We start from the raw sequence: 20,611 nt of genomic DNA on the forward strand, positions 1-20,611 counted from the left end.
GTCTGAGGGATTGCAGATCACAGGTGTTCAGCATAGGCTTGTGCCCTTGCCCTTCATGCATCGAAATTCCTCCAGATTCCTTGAAACTTTTGATAATATGCACTGTAGAGGGTGAAATTGTCATGATCCTGGCCATACCGCCAGTGTTTTTCCCTGTGTTTTTTACTCTTCTGTCATTCTCTCTGTTTGTGTGTGTCGTGTCATCATGGCCTTGGTTTCCCTTTTGTTCTCCCAGGCTTCCTGATGGCAGCACAACTGATCATTACTCCCATGCAGTATAAAGACCCCGGCTTTCATTCTGCACATCACCAGATCATTGCATCAGCCCAAGTGATAGATTACATTATAGGTCGCTTAGTGTAGTGTTTACTAGTTTGTGCTCTGTTGCTTTAATCTGTTTCTCCATGTCCTCAATGGCATGCCATGCCACTGAGATCCATTTCCATCTGCCGCCTGCTGATCCTCTCCTGCCACGATTTTCCTCGTCACATGCTTCTCAGCCCTGCCTTGCTGCACTGTCTACTGACTCAGTGATGAACACTGCATTGCCATAACGGCGATCTGGGTTCACTTCCCATTCAAGGCATACGCTCCCCTCAGTCTGCTTTCATTACCTTCTCTTCTCTGCCAACCAAACATCCAATAAATCTGCTTCAATTTGTGTCTGTGTCCTGCATTTGGGTTTTCCATTCATTCATTAAAACAAAAATATCCAAATCCCTTTGTATCTTTCTTTGAGGAACATTGTTTTGAAATATTTCAATAATTTTTTTCATGCGTTTGTTGACAAGCTGGAGATCCTCGCTCCATCTTTGCTCCTCAAAGACTTGGCCTTTCCTGCATGCTGATTTTGTACCAAGTCATGATTACAATCACCTGCTGACATCACATCATTAGTTCATTGTTTTACCTCATTACTAGTCCTAAATTGTCCCGTCCCAACTTTTTCTGGAATGTGTTGCTGGCCTGAAATGCAGGAATGGATGTGTATTAACAAAGAAATAAAGCTGACCAGACAAAACATGAAATACCTTGGGTTCATACTGTCTGCAATGAAATACAAGTTGAAGTAAATTTAGAAACCATTGTTTTCTTTTTTTTATTATTTGCATTTTCCATACCGTCCCAAATTTTTCTGATTCAGGGTTTTGTGTGTGTATGTACACACACACCAGCCACCTGCAGTTTTATGCAGTTCTCTAATCAGCCAATCCCTTGTCAGCAGTGCACCGCATAAACTCATGCAGCTACAAATCAAGAGCTTCAGTTAATGTTCACTTCAAACATCAGAAAGGGGAAAAATTGTGATCTCTGTGATTTTCACTGTGGCATGGATGGTGGTGCCAGATGGAGTGGTTTGATTTCAGGAACGGCTGATCTCCTGGGGTTTTCACACACAACAGTCTCTAGGGTTTACACAGGCTGGTGCGAAAAACAAAAAACACTGAGTGAGCAACAGTTCTGTGGGTGGAAACAAATGCCTTGTTGATAAGAGCGGTCAGAGGAAAATGGCCAGATTGGTTTGAGCTGCCAGGAAGGATATAGTAACTCATATAATCACTCTTTACAACCATGATGAGCAGAAAAGCATCTCAGCATGCAACAGCAGCAGACCACATTGGGTTCCACTCCTGTCAGCCAAGAACAGGAATCTTAGAATCAAGAACAAGTGTGTGTGTGTGTGTTTGTGTTGTGCCTTTCCATGAAGAGTCCTTTCCATTTCTGTCCAAAAGTAAGTCCTCAGGCAAAATGAAAAAGTCTTGCAACAACCACAGGCTCTGCAGGTGCTGTAAGTTCTTTTGAAAAGTTAAAAGCAAGAGCAATAAAGGATGGCTCTGCTCTGCAGGAGACATTAGGCCTGTAGCTCTAGCTGGTGTAACATACAAAGCAAGGGACAATCAGATTCACTCACCCAGGTTGGATTTTCATCTAACAAGCTACAGATAAATAATAAAGAATTATATCCATGAGAATTTCATCTTAATGCCAAGAAAGTGATATCATATGTAAAGAATTAACTAGAGTTGTCCCTGAGCATGTGCTTTGAAGTATAGGTGGTACAGTATTTGCTTCTCTTTCAGCAGAAGGCCTTGATCTCAGTGAAGAAGCAGAACACATGCAGAATCCAAGTCCATCAGATATATTAACAGATCCAGTCACAAACAAGTCAACTTAATTTAAATAAGATCTTTCTTTATTTGCCTCAGTACTTCTTTGGAGAGCCTCATGTTGTATTATAGGCCCCATCCATTTTGAATGCATTCCCAAGGTGTAGCCAAGCCAGTAAAAATATAAATCCAATAAACATTTTTCACTCCATTTCAAAGTATAAAAGTTCACACAACACACAATTGGTAGACTGTTTTTAAAAGTACAAAAGAACAATAAAACTGATTTAAAAAAAACATTTGAGACAAACACTGAACTGCAAACAAACAGTTTGCAAACAACTTGACTGTACAGTGTTCCTGGAACTTCCAGTTCATTGCAGGCCTGTGCCTTGATGGTTCCCAGGCTGCTCCTGAACATCTGAACCAATTTCCTTTCAGCTGAGGGTAGTAGTTTGGGCCTTCTTCCAGTAAAGTGGTTTGGCAAAGTGGCTACACATCCCAATAACTTGTAGTTATGTACAATTGTTTGAACTGATGGTCTGCAGTTGTTTAGAAATGACTTCAAGAGACATTCCTGAGTTTTTAAGTCTATGATCCTCTTTCTCAGCTTTGCACTGAGCTCCTTGGACTTTCCTTTTGTACTATGTGTTGGTCAATCCAGTGAGTGCTGTCAAGCAAACCTTTTTTATGTTGGCACAGAGAAGCTACCAGCTGTGTAGTAGTCAATCATGATCACTAACACGAAGAAGTTAAGAGACCTTGGCCTTGGCAAGTTAAAAGACATTTTATGTAAGTTTGTATAAATTTGACCCTGTATGCATAATTCTGACTGTGTTAATTTCAGAAAACCCATAATATAACATGTATCAAATTTTTTTTTCTATTAAAGATGTATGTTGTACAATCATTCTGCTACAAAAAAAGTTCAAAGAATTAATCGAAAGCCCAATATTGATATGACATTCAAGTCCATGTATGTAAACGTCTGACCACAACTGTATATACAGTATTAGTCCAAAGTTTGGACACACATTCTAATTAAATGTTTTTTCTTTATTTTTATGAATTAAAGTCACTTCATGTCTTAAAGTAATGATGGATGTCATTTCTCTTTACTGAGTTGAGCGGTTCTTGACATAATATGGATTACTACAGTTGTGGAATAGGGCTATTTACTGTATTTTTATTATTTACTATTTACCGTACTGTTTGATCTCAAACACATTAAGAAGACAAGGAATTGCACTAATTAACTTTTGACGAGACACACCTGTTAATTGAAAAGCATTCCAGGTGACTACCATATGAAGCTTAAGATAATGCCAATAGCGTGCAAAGCGTCATCAAGGTAAACGCAGGATACTTTGAAGAATCTAAAATATGAAACACATTTTGGTTTTTTTAACACTTTTTTGTTTACCACATAATTTCATATATGTTCCATATGTTATTTCATAGTTTTGATGTCTTCAATATTGTTCTATAATGTCAAAAATAGTCAAAATAGAGAAAAAAAAACTAAGACAGTTTTTTTTCCAAACTTTTGATTGGTACTGTAATCAAATTAATCAAATACTGTAATTAAACTGCAATGGTGTATTAGGGTCATTGCAGGTTAATAGTAATAAATTAATAGTCATAGTAAGTAATAGCAAATACAGGAGTTGAAGAAGGGGGTAATATTCCGAGAAAAAATTCAGAATTTCTGAGACGATAGTCAGATATTTATGAGAAAAAACTCAGACATTACCTGAGATTATAAAGTCATAAATTTGCAAGAAAAAAACTCAGAAATTTCGGAATTAAAAAGTGACAAATTTACAAGAAAAAAACTTGGAAACACTGCAACCCCACTACAACAAACTTTTTTTACTACGAACTTTTACATATAACAAACTAAGTTTGTGTTCCCTGCCTTTAGTGACAATGAATCAGAGTCTTCAAACAACAACAACAAGCCCACCTACCCTGAAAATTTGAAGTCAATCGGTGCAACCGTCTAGACGCTAGATTGTTAACAGACAGACAGACACACAAACAAACAAGGTCAAAGGTCATAGTGCCAAATGAAAGCCCATATATGACTTCCTATATATTGGTAATGATAAACATCTCTCTATCTTTTCGAGTTATAATGGAAAATATGCAAATTTTAGCAATGACCTTGACACCCCCCGGACATTTGACTCCCAACCACTAAGAAAACTATGAGAGATAGCCCAATAGGTAGCATATCAACGGAAGCAGAATTGAAAGACGAACATTTTGGAATTGGTTTGAAGTAAATATGATGAATATGAAGGAAGATAGCACACACACACAAAAAAAAAATTTTGACCTTTTTGGTGACCTTGACCCTGACAGGATGACCCTCAAAATGTTGGAGGTTCTATTTGAGACCAATGCCCATCTATCCTGAAAGTTTTGTGAAAATTGGTCCAGCTGTTTTCCTGTAATGTTGCTAACAAACAAACAAACAAACAAACAAACAAACCCCACCAAAAACAATACCTCGTCCCCTGGTGGACTCCGTCCTGGGTGAGATAACAAAAAAAAAAAAATCACTGAGCCATGCACTCCTCTCCCCACCAGAGACAAACAACAAGTAATCAATTCTGCAGTCAAGTTAATGATACGTGTTAACACCATAAAAGAAAGGCTTTACGAGCTTCGCTTAGGGGTCGATCACTAACAATTATCGAGAGCAGATGATCAAAGGATCAATTAAAAGGACGAAATGACTGCTGGCATCATTGGTGATTTGCAACACATGAATGAACTGAATAGTGAAGATTTAGAAAACATCGCGAGTCAGTGGGTGGACATTGACAACTATACACCGGTAACCGCCATTATTTCTGTAACAGATGAAGAAATCATCGCCTCCATTCATGATCACTTAACTCAGTCAATGAACTATGATAGTGACTCAGACATTTAAGTAATCGAAAAAAAGCAGTCCAAGATACAAGTTTCTTCAGCAAGTAAAACTGATGGGACACTAGTATCATACTGCAACAGCTTGCATGCTGGGGCAATGAGGAACTGGGAGACAGGCGCAACAGGTCAAGGTGCATTTTTTAAATGAATCTTTACTTTCAATTTTCAGTGAATTTAGGGTTAACTCACAAGTGCACACAGAACACGCGTGCACACAGAACACGCGTACACACACTCAACATGCGTACACACACACACACACACACACACACACACACAGCACGCGCACACAAACAACACACATTGGGAACACAACTCTCTCTCTTTCTCTGGTTACTGGCCATCTGAAAAGACACAGAGACACATAGACAGCCAGTAATTTGACACAGGTGTAAATCGTCACACGCTACCCACTGTTTCAACCTGATTCCTCACTGTTTACAGCCGATGCTCAACCACACCCTCACTGGCACATGTACTTTTACTTACTAAATGTTTACAATATTCCCATTATTTTTATGACATTGAAAAGAGTGACTTATTTCCTTTACTTTGCAAATATGTAAGTGATTTAAGCATAAGTATAAATTAAATACAGCTAGTCTTGTTTTATATAAAGAGTGAGTGTTTGGTGTGACAAATGGGTCTGTTTCAGTATTCCAAACTTTTCTGTATAACGAACTATTTGGACGTCCCCCGAGGAGTTTGTTATTGTGAGGTTGCAGGTATTGTGGGTTTTTGTTTGTTTGGTTGGTTTTCGTATGTTTTTTGTCAAGGAACCATATCATTTAAGTTTGTAAGGTTGGATCAGTGTCATCATACCACTTACCACTTACCACAGTTGAGCCCAGAGTTATAGGAAATGCAGGCTTTCCTCCTCGATTGCGCGAAATAAAAGAATAAAGCACTAAGAGATTGTCAGCTGCATTTCCTAGAAGGCATTGCAGCCAGGAAGCATGTGATTATTGCACTTCCTGAATGAAATGGGAGCTGAATGTATCAAGTGTTCAATTTTGTTTATCCACGTCCCTTTTTTTTTTGTCTTAGCTGTTTATAAATGTATAATTATTGTGCTGTTTATAAATGTATAATTACAGATTCCCATTACTTTCAGTGCATGGATTCTTCTCCTTTACCCAAATCACTGTGACTTTGAAACAGCTTAGCTGAGAGCTATAGAAAATGTAGTCTTTCATCCATGAGCATGCAATATAAAAGAATAAAGCACTAAGACATTTTCTCGTACATTTCCCAGAATGCACTGCAGCCAGGAAGCCGGGAAGCATGACATAATTTCAGAGTTTTGCTTCTTGTACATTTGTGACTTCTTAATCTTGGAAAGCCTGACACTGTAATCTCGGAATAAGCTAGGAATTTCTAGGAGTTTTCTTTCCTTGTAAATGTATGACTTTATAATCTCATAGACTTACTGAGATTTTCGACTTTAATCTCTAACATTCTGAGGTTTTTTTTTCTCAGAATATTACCCCTGTCCCCTGGCTCTGTCTTTTTTCTTACCTATAATATGATGTCGTAGCATACTGTATTTGAATAAAACTAGAATTACCGCTCTGCAGTTGTATGCTTCCACGAACCAGTTCAGTTTCAAATTCCCTCCAGGCATTCCTGATATATCATGTTCACAAGAACATGAGGCCACAGTCAACTTGACCTTTGACAACCAAATTGTAATCATTTCATCTTTGAGTCCTGTTGAATGGTTCTAACAAATTTGATGAAATTCCCTCAAGGCATTCTTGAGATATTACATTCACAAAAATGGAATGTACATGAGGTCACAGTAACCTTGACCTTTGACCACCAAAATCTAATTAGTTCATCTTTGTATCCAATTGAACACATGTACCAAATGTGAAGAAATTTCCTCAAGGCATTCTTGAGGTATTGCATTCACAATAACCGGAAGTATGGACGGATATATGGACGGAAGGACAGCTTGAAAAAAATGCCATGGCTGTCACTGGTGGAGAGGCATAAAAAAAACTACAAAAAAAATTACATTCATAATGGACAATTACCCCCCAGACCAGCAGAGGGCAGCTGCACTCACATTTCTGAATGCCTTCTGTTGTCTGAATGACTTCCTGAATTTGTGCACACCTGTTCTGTGTCCCCCTTGATTAGTTCCTCTTTCAAGTTCTGCATTTGTCATCCTTGGTTGCTGAGTATTGTGGTATACCGTTCTGTTGGTATTGTGAACAGCTCGTGTTTACATTGCACTTATCTTGCCTTCCTCTGCCCTAGTCCAGTCCTTTGTGATAGTTTTTATAGTAACATGTCTGTTACTGTGATAGGGGCTGCAGGGAAGCCAGTGTCATCTTACGCTTGTAATAATTCACACAATGTGTAGGTTTTACAACCCTGATTCCAAAAAAGTTGGGACAAAGTACAAATTGTAAATAAAAACGGAATGCAATAATTTACAAATCTCAAAAACTGATATTGTATTCACAATAGAACATAGACAACATATCAAATGTCGAAAGTGAGACATTTTGAAATTTCATGCCAAATATTGGCTCATTTGAAATTTCATGACAGCAACACATCTCAAAAAAGTTGGGACAGGGGCAATAAGAGGCTGGAAAAGTTAAAGGTACAAAAAAGGAACAGCTGGAGGACCAAATTGCAACTCAATAGGTCAATTGGCAATAGGTCATTAACATGACTGGGTATAAAAAGAGCATCTTGGAGTGGCAGCGGCTCTCAGAAGTAAAGATGGGAAGAGGATCACCAATCCCCCTAATTCTGCGCCGACAAATAGTGGAGCAATATCAGAAAGGAGTTCGACAGTGTAAAATTGCAAAGAGTTTGAACATATCATCATCTACAGTGCATAATATCATCAAAAGATTCAGAGAATCTGGAAGAATCTCTGTGCGTAAGGGTCAAGGCCGGAAAACCATACTGGGTGCCCGTGATCTTCGGGCCCTTAGACGGCACTGCATCACATACAGACATGCTTCTATATTGGAAATCACAAAATGGGCTCAGGAATATTTCCAGAGAACATTATCTGTGAACACAATTCACCGTGCCATCCGCCGTTGCCAGCTAAAACTCTATAGTTCAAAGAAGAAGCCGTATCTAAACATGATCCAGAATCGCAGACATCTTCTCTGGGCCAAGGCTCATTTAAAATGGACTGTGGCAAAGTGGAAAACTGTTCTGTGGTCAGACAAATCAAAATTTGAAGTTCTTTATGGAAATCAGGGACGCCGTGTCATTCGGACTAAAGAGGAGAAGGACGACCCAAGTTGTTATCAGCGCTCAGTTCAGAAGTCTGCATCTCTGATGGTATGGAGTTGCATTAGTGCGTGTGGCATGGGCAGCTTACACATCTGGAAAGACACCATCAATGTTGAAAGGTATATCCAGGTTCTAGAGCAACATATGCTCCCATCCAGACGACGTCTCTTTCAGGGAAGACCTTGCATTTTCCAACATGACAATGCCAAACCACGTACTGCATCAATTACAGCATCATGGCTGCGTAGAAGAAGGGTCCGGGTACTGAACTGGCCAGCCTGCAGTCCAGATCTTTCACCCATAGAAAACATTTGGCGCATCATAAAACGGAAGAGACGACAAAAAAGACCTAAGACAGTTGAGCAACTAGAATCCTACATTAGACAAGAATGGGTTAACATTCCTATCCCTAAACTTGAGCAACTTGTCTCCTCAGTCCCCAGACGTTTACAGACTGTTGTAAAGAGAAAAGGGGATGTCTCACAGTGGTAAACATGGCCTTGTCCCAACTTTTTTGAGATGTGTTGTCATGAAATTTAAAATCACCTAATTTTTCTCTTTAAATTATACATTTTCTCAGTTTAAACATTTGATATGTCATCTATGTTCTATTCTGAATAAAATATGGAATTTTGAAACTTCCACATCATTGCATTCCGTTTTTATTTACAATTTGTACTTTGTCCCAACTTTTTTGGAATCGGGATTGTTATTTAGCTAGCAACTGAAATGTTAAGAATGGTTAACACTTTATATGTGCTGTGTGATAGAAACATATTTTTGGCATGCTTGCAACTAGTACAGGCGTTCCTGACTGTTACTTGTTTTAGTTAGTTAAATCCTAGAGATTTATCTTTGCTTGCACATTCTGTTCCCTGCTTAATGAAGGTTATGTTGACCAGTAATGTCTTTCTTCTTTCATAAGATTGTGATCCTAACAAATGATGTAATGGTACATGATGTCTCTCTTCTAAACCAGTCTAAACTAGTGATGTAATGCTTCATCACCCATTTACGTTACTCTGTCACACACAGACAACTCAGCTGCTTAAATGATCATCATCCAATCATGCAGCTACAACACACTCTTGTGGATATATACTCATATTTGTCCTCCAATAAACTGAAAAACATCTCTGAGCACCTGTGTCTGTGTCAGTGACTATTTGTTCCTGGATCAATCCGTGAAGCAGACTCTCTTAGCCAGCTGAGGTCTACAGTCCTAGATCATACTTTGTCAATTCAACCTCCTTCAGTACAAACAGATCAAAACCTAACACTGTGTTAGGTGTTATGCGTCAGCATCATGTCTCCTGCTTCCAGCCACTATAAACACAGGTTATTTTTTTACATTTTTTAGTTGTGCACTCAGCCACTATAACAAATAACAGAAAAAGAAGAAAAAACACTTCATGTGAGGCAGTTTCCCTCCATCTGTGCCTCAGAAGTCTCTAGCCGAATGTTTTGAGTCAAGTCGCCACAGACATGAAGGCACAGGAAATCTGGAGACCTGCTGCTGATTTCTGTAATACGTCTTATTCAAAACCCTTTTTTTTTCTTGGAACGACATTTGACAAAGCCAACATGCTCTGATTTTAGCCTTTTACTCTCACTGTTTTACTGCTTTTCAGTTTCAAAGGCAAAGGCCTGGTTCTGGCATGTACGAGTGGAAACAGTAAGAAAGTGGTACAAATGTCCCTCAGTGTAGATCTGTCGTTAAACTTGACCTCATCCTGTCCTGAATGAGCTTTTGCATTTGCAAATAAAGAAGCCATCTACTGTGGATGAGATGTGAAAAATAAGATATACAAAATAAAATAAGCGTGACTGGGGGGACCATCAAATGTCGCAAATCAGAACTTCTCACTATCGGAAATTATTTTTCGCCTTCTTCCATTTATTACCAACATTTAAATAATAAGTATTTAATTTAATGTAAGGTGTTTGTTTGGTATCTTGTCTTTTACAATGTTGTCAATAATTCTAGCAGACGCGTTAGCATGCACAGTCTGTCCTGTGACTTACTGAGCACTGTTTAGCAGCTACAGTGGATATAAAAAGTGAACACACCCTGTTAAAATGATGTTTTTTTTCTGATGTAAAAAAAATGAGACTACACTAAATAATTTCAAAACTTTTCCCACCTTTAATGTGACCTATAACCTGTACAATTCAATTGAAAAACAAACACATCTATTGGGGGGAAAACATAAAAAATAAAAAACATACAATAAGCTGGTTGCATAAGTGTGCACACCCGTAAACTAAAACTTTGTTGAAGCACCTTTTGATTTAATTACAGCATTCAGTCTTTTTGGGTCAGAGTCTACCACATCTAGACTTGGCAATATTTGCCAATTTTTCCTTGCAAAAGAGCTCAAAATCTGTCAGATTGCGAGGGTGTCTCTTGTGCACAGCCCTCTTCAGGTCACCCCACAGATTTTCAGTTGGATTTGGGTCTGGGCTCTGGCTGGGCTGTTCCAAAACTTTTTTGGGGTCATTGTCGAGCTGAAAGATGAAATTCCTCTTCCTCTTCAGCTTTCTAGCAGACACCTGGAGGTTTTAGGTCAAAATTGACTGGTATTTAGAACTGTTCATGATTCCCTCCACCTTGACTAAAGCCCCTGTTCCAGCTGAAAAAAAAACAACCCCAAAACATGATGCTGCCACCACCATGCTTCACCGTGGGTATGGTGTTCTTTTAGTGATGCACAGTGTTGTTTTTGCGCCAAACATACCTTTTTTGAATTGTTGCCAAAAAGTTCAACCTTGGTTTCATCAGACCATAACACATTTTCCCACATGCTTTTAGGAGAGTTGATTTTTTTTTTTTTTGTTTGCAAAATTTAGCTGGGCCTGGATGTTTTTCTTTGACCCGATCTCATAGTCCAGACATATGGAGAATACAGGAGATTGTTGTCACATGTAGTACACAACTAGCACTTGCCAGAAATTCCTGCAGCTCCTTCAGTGTTGCTGTAGGCCTCTTGGCAGCCTCCCTGACCAGTGTTCGTCTCGTCTTTTCATCAATTTTGGAGGGACGTCCAGTTCTCACTAATGTCACTGTTGTCCCATATTTTCCTCACTTCTTGATGACTGTCTTCACTGTGCTCCATGGCATATCTAATGCCGTGGACATTTTTTTGTACCCTTCTCCTGACTGATACCTTTCAACAATGAGATCCCTTTGATGCTTTGTAAGCTCTCTGTGAACCCTGGCTTTTGCTGGAGGCTGCAACTGAGTAAATATCTGAACTTTATTTGGGATTAATCAGAGTAATTTTACTTGATGGCAGGTGTGAACCCAAAAAGACTGAATGCTGGGATTAAATCAAAAGGTGCTTCAACAAAGTATTAGTTTAAGGGTGTGCATACTTATGCAACCAGCTTATTGTGCACTTTTTATTTTTTATGTTTTTCCCCCGAACAGATTTGTTTGTTTTTCAACTGAATTGTACAGGTTATAGGTCACATTAAAGGTGGGAAAAGTTTTGAAATTATTTATCGTGCTCTCATTTTTTTACATCAGAAAAACCTATAATTTTAACAGGGCATGTACATTTTTTATATCCACTGTAGTTTAAAGAAAAAAACTGACCTGACCTCCAAGAAGCTTTACTGGATTGATTAAAACAAATTCCTGTTTTTTTATGATTTAAATAATAAAAAAAAAAAAAACATACTGAAGATAATCTTTTTAAATATGTTAAAAAAATTGGGGGGGATTTTTTTAAGCTGGCAAAATTTCAATCACATTTATTTTAGATTTTTTTCTGCACAAAATGCAGGTGAAGTAAAATTTGATTATCTGTGTAAAATAAAAAGACAAAAATAACTAAGGATTCCAGGAGTTAAAAAGACATGGTACACTACAGGTTTAAATTTAAAAAAAAAAAGCTGTTCACTATCAGTGTTCAAAATAAGAAAAATATGATGTTAGGACAATTACCGGTAGCTCAATTAGCTCAGAGTCACTGACCTTTTAGTGGATGTGGAATTAATATAAAAGTAAATACAAGATGAAAATTTGTGCAATTTAGTCAGAAACATTAAATAATATTTTTTCTTTCAGACAGCAAAATAGCAGAATATTAGCTGTCTATAATAAGTATTGTTAAGTATTAAAAATCTTTTTTTTGTATGTCGACAAAAAGGTAAAGATAGCTCAGTGTGAAGGGTTTGTTCTCCACACCACACAAGTCTTCGCCTGCTCTTTCCATACTTTTGTTTTCAATTAGAAAAAAGGGGAAGATACAACAGAAATCTATCTGCTCCTGAAGAAAAAAGTTAGAGATAAAATAACAATAATCCTTCATGGCTAATTCCTTTCAAGCATTTGTATTATTTTCCCACAGTGCTTTGAGGTGAATTAAATTTTAGAGAGGAAGTTAAAGTGGTTTCTGAGATAAATGAGGCCAAGTTTAATTGACTTTCTACACACACTGTAAATGATCTGCATATTTAGCCTAAAGATTAAAAAATAACATTGTTTATAAAAGTCGAGCTGCTCAGAGTCACATCTTCTCCTCTCTTATATCATTACTAATACTCAGTCACATGACCTCCATCATCAACACTCTTATATTATTAATAATACTCTGGATCATGGGCCTCCATCATCAACACTCTTATATTATTAATAATACTCTGGATCACGGGCCTCCATCATCTACACTCTTTTGTCATCAATAATAGCCACTGACCTCCATCATCTACAATCATATGTCACTGATAATGCTCAATCATATGATTTCCTTCATCTGCACTCTTATATCGTTAACAATACTCAGAGACACATGAACGCCATCATCTACAGTCTTATATCATTGATAATACTCAGTCACATGACTTCCATCATCTACACTCATATCATTAATACTCAGTGTTATTAATAATTTCATTAATGATACTCAGTTACATGACCTCCAATATCTACACTCTATATTGATTAATTCTCATTAGATTATTCTCTGTATAGTGTTCACTTCAGTTTATAGTTTTTTTGGCTGCACCTCCTCTTCCTCATTTTCTGTGTAGTCTTCCTCTGTCCCATCCTCGTGGTTACGGCGTGGCGTGACATTTCCGTGTCCGGTGTCCAACACCTGTAGTTTGGACAAGTGAGAGAAAGAATCCTCGGCTACAGAGAGACTGGAGAGACGGTTAAACCTGAGAGAGACAGAGAGAGAGAGAGAGAGAGAGAGAGAGAGAGAGAGAGAGAGAGAGAGAGAGATGATGACAGATGAAGAGACAGACAGAGAGAGATTCAGAAAAGAGAGAATAAATGGGGAGATGGAGAGATGAGAGAAAGATGAAATAAGGTAGAGATTAAGAAAGAGACAGTGGGAGGGAGACAGAAATACGAAAGAAATTAAAAGACGAGGACAGGAAGATAGAAACAGAGAAGGAGGATAAAAGGAGTAAGACAAACACCAAGAGAGTAAGAGAGAGGGACAGAGGCAGAGAGAAAGCATGAGAGAGAGAGAGAGAGAGAGAGAGAGAGAGAGAGAGAGAGAGAGAGAGAGAGTTGAATGAAAGGGAAGCTTTTTGTTTTATCCTTACACACAGTCCCTCGCTTTTAATATCTCATGAAAACTAAACAGCTGTTTCCCTCACACACACACACACACACACACACACACACACACACACACACACACACACACACACTATACACCAGAGTCCTGTGTTTTCTCTGTTTCACTTAGCAGCCACACACATTTATTGCACAAGTGAATGTGTGTGTGTGTGTGTGTGTGTGTGTGTGTGTGTGTGTGTGTGTGTGTGTGTGTGTGTGTGTGTATAATACTGACTATTCTTTTGAGTAAGTATTCTTTTGATACCTTTAAGTTACAAAAGGAGCCCTTTATCTGCCCTTTTTGGACAAGTTTTAAAGATTGTATCCTTCTAAAATAAAATAAAAACAAAACTTCTAAAATCACTGTGCCAATTAAATTGAAAGTTCTATTTCTATTTTAAAATAAAAATATTGCAGAAATAGCTGATGAAGCTAGGAGGAAATTATGTTCGCAATGTGACATTTTTTAAACATTATCATAATGTGTGAAACTAATGAATAAACAATTAATACATAACAAATAATACTATATTAATCAATGTTCATATCAGTAATTGCAAGATGAATATTACTTCATAATTGGGTTTTTTTTAATAATATTGAAATATTCAGCGCTTCACTTAGCAATGTATTGCACAGTATATCATTTACCCTTTTTCTGACTCTTTGAAGACTACATTTTTCCTGTGTATTTTTAATTAAGTAAATTTAACACAAAGATGCCAAAATTTCTGCTCAAGCTTCCTTCATGTGGCCCTATTGATAAATAGCTGTGTGTATATAAGTGGCTTTTTCTGAACATTTGGAACTTTTCAACACACACACACACACACAGAGTTAATATTATTTATCTATGAGTTACTGAGTGGCTTACTTATGAGAGTAAACTCTCTCTCTCTCTCGTTCTTTTCTGAAGTGCTTTTTTCAGAGAAGAAAAAAGTGGAATGATTACACTAATGCGCTGGGGAGGTCATGGACTCTTTCTCTCTATGCTTGTGTGTGCGTGCATGTGTGCGTGGTGTGCATGTGTGTTTTCCTAACAAACTCAATGTTTCCAATCTGTGTGCGAAGCAAGCCAGTGTGCCCAGTGTTAAATTAAAGCACACAGCGTGGGACACTGCCTGAGGTCCTTCCAGTGATATCACAGTGTCTGAGGTCCTCATATGGTAATGATATCACAGTGTCTGAGGTCTTCACAATGATAGCGTACTGTCTGAGGTCCTCACAATGAGAGCACAGTGTCTGAGGGCCTCACAACAATAGTACACTGTCTGAGGTCCTCCCAATAATATTACAGTGTCAGAGGTCCTCACAAAGGTAGCACAGTGTCCAACGTCCTGACACTGATAGAAGAGTGTCTGAGGTCCTCACAATGATGTCAGTGTCCGAGGTCCTCACAATGATCATGGTCCTCACAATGATATCACAGTGTCCGAGGTCCTCACAATGATAGCACAGTGTCCAAGGTCCTCGCAATGGTATTACAGAGGTCCTTACAATGATAGCTGTGTCTGAAGTCCTCACAATTATATCACAGTGTCTGAGGTCCTCACAATAACAGCAGTGTCTGAGGTCTTCACAATGATAGCACAGTGTTAAGTTTCCTATGTTTTGGCATAGCATTATTCGGCTACTCTGTGTGTGTGTGTGTGTGTGTGTGTGTGTGTGTGTGTGTGTGTGTGTGTGTGTGTGTGTGTGTGTGTGTGTGTGTCAGACCTCAGGAAGATGCTCTTGATGTTGGGGGTACTGATGAAGTCTGTGGCAGAGATGCTGCTGATCCTGTTGTTCTGCAGATGTAGGAACTCCAGAGACTCAGGAAGATCAGCAGGGACATGAGACAGCAGGTTTTCTGACAAATCGAGGGTCTGACACACACACACACACACAAACTGTAACAAATCAGTTTAACATTTCATAACAGCAACTCTGACAATAGTGCAACTACAAAATCACAGGTTTATATTTCATTGCATATGTTCTAATTTGTCATTAACCCCGCCGACAGTAGTCGGAGGGGTTATTATTTTCACCTGCGTCAGTCTGTGTGTGTGTGTGTGTGTGTGTGTGTGTGTGTGTGTGTGTGTGTGTGTGTGTGTGTGTATCTGTCTGTCTGTCTGCAAGATATCTCAAGAACCAATGGATCGATTTGGACCAAATTTTGTACATGTGTTGCCAATCACCCAGGAAGGAAACCATTAAATTTTGGAGGTCAAAGGTCAAGGTCATGGCAGAACTTCGAAATTTTTGCCCAATGTATTTTAATAGGGAAAAGGCGGGGTTTGCACTCGTTAGAGTGTCCCTGTCTAGTTATTTCTATAGTAACAGCTCATTCACAGGGACTTGTACAGCAGACACTCAGCATAAACAGGTTAAAAATAGTTGATATGGTGAAGTTTTCTGTCAGGAGATGTTTATTTAATATTGACATAAGGTGTCTCCACTGTCAGTTTTTTGTAACAGACAGACGTAAACCTATAACTTTAAGTTTTCAGAACAGAGGAGTTTATGCTTTGAGGTTTTTCGGTAATATAACAAGCTGTTATATTAGCTTTTTTCTTATTAAATTTAAGAGAGAAAAAGAGAGATTTATGAGGGAACAACTGCATATAGTTGCAGAAAGAAAAATCACGCTTGCAAACTAGTTAGGTTTCACCATTAAACCATACAACCAGACGCAAACCCAAGTAAAGACTGTTCACTAGCAACATTTTTGGGTGAAAAAAATCACTTCCATGTGAAAGTAAGATAATGAACATTTTAGGTCAGATTTTGGACACTTTTGTCAGACAAAAGCCTTTCACTATCACTGGCCATTTTGGAATGAGCTTGAAAAATTATTCTCACCATGAGAGAGCCAAGCTCTTGCCATGCCCCCTGGTAGATAGAGCTTAGTTTGATCTGGTTATTAGAAAGATGGAGCTCCTTCAGCTTGTTCATGCCCATCAGTGCCCTCTCTGGCAACTCAGCAATCTGATTATCCTTTACCCGGAGGACGTGGAGGCTCTTTGGAAGCCCAAGTGGCAATGTGCTCAACTTGTTCCCTGACAGATCCAGGACTTCCAGCACCCGCAGTTTCCTGAAAGCATGTCGATGGAGGCGTTCACTTGTCAAACGGTTATAGCTCAGGTTGAGCTCGTTGAGTGTGTAAAGAGTGCTGAGGTCATCACGTCCGATCTCATTGATGAAGTTTCGTAGCAACACAAGAGTGTGGGCACGGCGTGGCAGGCCCAGAGGAATTCGCTCCAGCAAGTTGTGGTGAAGGTGGAGTGTATGGAGGCGCTTAAGACCGCGGAAAGCATCGCGGTGGATGTGGCGAGCCCGAAGTCGGTTATGGTGAAGCAGCAGGTACTGAAGATTCTTCACAGCACTGAGGGAATCTACCTTGACAGATGTGATGTAGTTTTTCTCCAGGTGGAGCAGCATCAGGGTCCGAGGAAGACCTAAGGGTACTGAACTCAGATTGTTGTTGGACAGGTCCAGGTACTCCAGTCTGGACAGTTGACTGAGAAAAAGAATCATTTGAAAATGTACATTCAGTGTTCTGCTGATATCACAAATGATACTACAAGAACAAACAATCTTACATATGTGTTTTCTGAACGTTACAGTTCATTCACTTTGTTCCCAGATTTTCAATCTGTCAGATCAACATCATGTTTCTGGATGTTCTAATTATATTTTGACATAACATTTATTGTTAATTTCTAACAATTTATTTCTAATAATAGTAACACTTCAAAATGAACAAAGATTTTATCGTGTTTCTGTCTGAGAACGTTGTGAAGCAAACTGCACTTCGAACCCCTGGAATACATTATCAAATGCTCTGATAATGTTGTCCGTTAGCTAGAGTACTTACTTCAGACAAAAAAAGGCAATAATTGTGATCTTAACTAAATTCTAACTGAGAAAGCAAAAATGAGTGTGTGTGTGAGAGAGAGAGAACGTTTGTGCACAGACTTTGAAAAGTGAACTATAACCAAATTGTGAGAGTAAGAATATGTTTAGAGGTTTTAAATAACTTGGGGGGGGGGGTATCAGTAATTTCTCCATGTTTATATGTCAGTCAGTAATTAATTTCTTTCGAAATGCATGATGTTGTTCCTCTAAGAAAGACGTAATGGAAAATTCTAACTGCATTTTTAGATCCTTTTTTATGCTTTACTAGCATATAATTCATTTGGAATTTTGCAAAGAAAACCATGTTGCTTTGTCGCCAAAAGGATGATGCTGTTTTGAGTTTGTGTGATGTTTAATGCTTCTCTATGAGTTTTTGTCTATGTAGTATTAGGATTATAACAATGACATAAGAAAACAAAAGAGGGAAGGAAAAACAGAGAAACCAGAAGAAGATAGCAGAACATTCAACAAACAAAGCTGAGTAGAATTATAGGAAGTTGAAGAGGGTTCACTAGCAGTGGAAGTGTTATGAGGAAGGAGAGGTTATGAGCTTTCATTTCATACTGAGTAAGACCTGAAAGTGGTGTTATCCATTCCGCTGTTGCTCAGGAGGTTGTTCTGTAGGTACAGTTCCCTCAGATGAGGCAGGCTGTCAAATGCACCTGAAGGAATCTTCTCCAGTTTGTTATTCTGAATGAACATGGTCATCAGAAAACACTTTTAGAGGCAAAAGATAAGCCATAATTGTCTGTACTAGCCATGATAAAATCCTACATCAGGATTATTAACAAGTGCCCCACGACCCAAATCTCAGTTTGTCTCATTACAATATTTTGGATCACCATCTTGCTGCCAAATAACATTACATGAGAGTGCTGTTGAAAATTCTCAAATTTGATTTGTTAAAAAAAGGGTCTTTTTCATATGTCTTGTAGCTAGCAATGTTACTTTTGTGGCTACATCACACTATACAGGCTCTAATAATGAAAGCATTGAAACTGAACACAAACTAAAGATAGGAACGCCCATTAGAGACCCATGTTGAGCAATTTGAGTGATGCTGCTGCTAATAAGGATGTAACAGAAGTGTTTATGAGTTTTAATCCTGACGATGCCACAGCCATTCGTGGCTGGGACTCAAAGACAGCAAAATTGGTTGTGCTCTGTGGGAGGGAGGGGTTTACTCTCTCACCAATTCGTGATGCTAGCCAAACTGTGAGCTTATGTCTGTGGCAGAGGTACTTTCCTCCAGGTGTGTTAACGCTACCCTATGACGTAGCATGAGCAGCAGTTTAAAATGATACTTTCAAGTGGCTGGCTAAAGGTGTCTCAGAGGAAGCACATGCTAGTCTTCACTCAGCCCAGTTGGCAGCTGTCATGTGTAGGGGAAAGCTAGCTAGTGCAAATTGTGGTGGTAGACTACCTTTAGTTGTTAGCACTCAATCTGCTAAGCTCTGTGACTGGTTCATTGGCACTACCTTCAAATGAAGACGGAAGAGTGCAGTTGGCAGGCCTTTAGGGACATAGCGCAGGAAATTGCTGGAGAGTATTAACACCTCCAAGTTGTCTGAACCATTGAACATTCGCTCGGGTAAACCTGCGTCAGACAGCTTGTTGTTGTGAAGGTACACTGACCTGAAATAAGACAATGCAACAAATGCAGTCAGGTAATTTTACTCCATTCAGTTTATATAGGAATTACAAAGGGTTTAACATACTTCAGTCCTGGTTTCTGGCCAAACGTGTAGGGGTAGATCGTGGTGAGCTGGTTTGCAGCAAAGTCAGCACTAATCAGGGTTGGTGGAAGATATCTAGGAGCTGCCGTGAGCTATGAAACAGACTTACATTAAAAATCTCTATCATCTTCCTATGAAGAAGAAAAATATGCCTTAGTTGCAAGACAGTAAGACTAAGAGAAAATAATCTTGGCAAAATAGACAATTGGGGATAGAATTGCAGCTAGCTAACAGCTAACAACCAAATGATTTATTAAAAGTAATAAATAATAACAGTTTTATCGCATATTATGGTATCCTGATATACTTGGTCAATTTTTAACATTCCAAAACAGAATTCCACGATTCTTCTTCAGTGGTTAACCAATTTTAAAAACATTGGGGGATGTGTGTCATAATATAAGCCTAAAAATCAGACTAAAAAGTGTGTGAAATTGTTGGTATGATGAAGAGTCATTTTATTTAACAGTTAACAAAGGAGTCTCTAGTGTCAGAGCTTTCTAACAGTCAGAGATAAAGCAGTACATTCTTCAGGACTTTTAGCAGAATTTCAAACATGACAAGCTTTTTATGTTCAAGAGAAAGAATTATAATCCCACTTCCAAAAAAGTTGGGAAGCTGTGTAAAAAGTAAATAAATACAGAATGTGATGTGTTGCAAATCATGGAAACCTTATATTTCAAATATTTTGAAACTAGTACAAAGGCAACATATCAAATATTGAATCTGAGAATTTTTTAAAAATATATGCCAATACTGAATTTAACGCCAGCAACACATTAAAAAAAAAGGGGGGAAGGGGCAACAAAAGACTGGAAAAGTTATATAATGCTAAAAACAACTAATTAGGTTAATTGGCAACAGGTCAGTAATATGATTGGGTATAAAAATAGCATCTCAAAGAGGCGGAGTCTCTCAGAAGTAAAGATGGGGAGGGGTTCACCACTCTGGAAAAGATTGCATGGGTAAATGCTGTGAGAATTTAAGAATAACGTTTCTCAATATAAAATTGCAAAGAATTTGGGGACATTATCATCTATGGTACATAATGTCATTAAAAGATTCTGGGAAAATCTCTG

At 38.4% G+C, this 20,611-nt stretch overlaps 1 protein-coding gene across 4 annotated transcripts in view; it reads right to left on the bottom strand.

Moving 5' to 3' along the window:
- Positions 1-12,718: 12,718 nt before the first annotated feature.
- Positions 12,719-20,611, bottom strand: part of podn (podocan) — a 31,960-nt gene continuing 24,067 nt past the window's right edge. For all 4 annotated transcript variants that reach the window (XM_060937785.1, XM_060937786.1, XM_060937787.1 and 1 more), the window contains 6 exons: positions 19,515-19,624; positions 19,275-19,431; positions 18,371-18,486; positions 16,741-17,398; positions 15,613-15,761; positions 12,719-13,487 (listed from right to left, as the gene is read on the bottom strand). In XM_060937785.1, the coding sequence (XP_060793768.1) occupies positions 13,313-13,487; positions 15,613-15,761; positions 16,741-17,398; positions 18,371-18,486; positions 19,275-19,431; positions 19,515-19,624 (1,365 nt within the window). In that variant the 3' untranslated portion in view covers positions 12,719-13,312. The remainder of the gene's footprint in view (positions 13,488-15,612; positions 15,762-16,740; positions 17,399-18,370; positions 18,487-19,274; positions 19,432-19,514; positions 19,625-20,611) is intronic.

Source organism: Neoarius graeffei, chromosome 13, assembly GCF_027579695.1.
Source record: "Neoarius graeffei isolate fNeoGra1 chromosome 13, fNeoGra1.pri, whole genome shotgun sequence".
NCBI classification, from domain to species: Eukaryota; Metazoa; Chordata; class Actinopteri; order Siluriformes; family Ariidae; genus Neoarius; species Neoarius graeffei.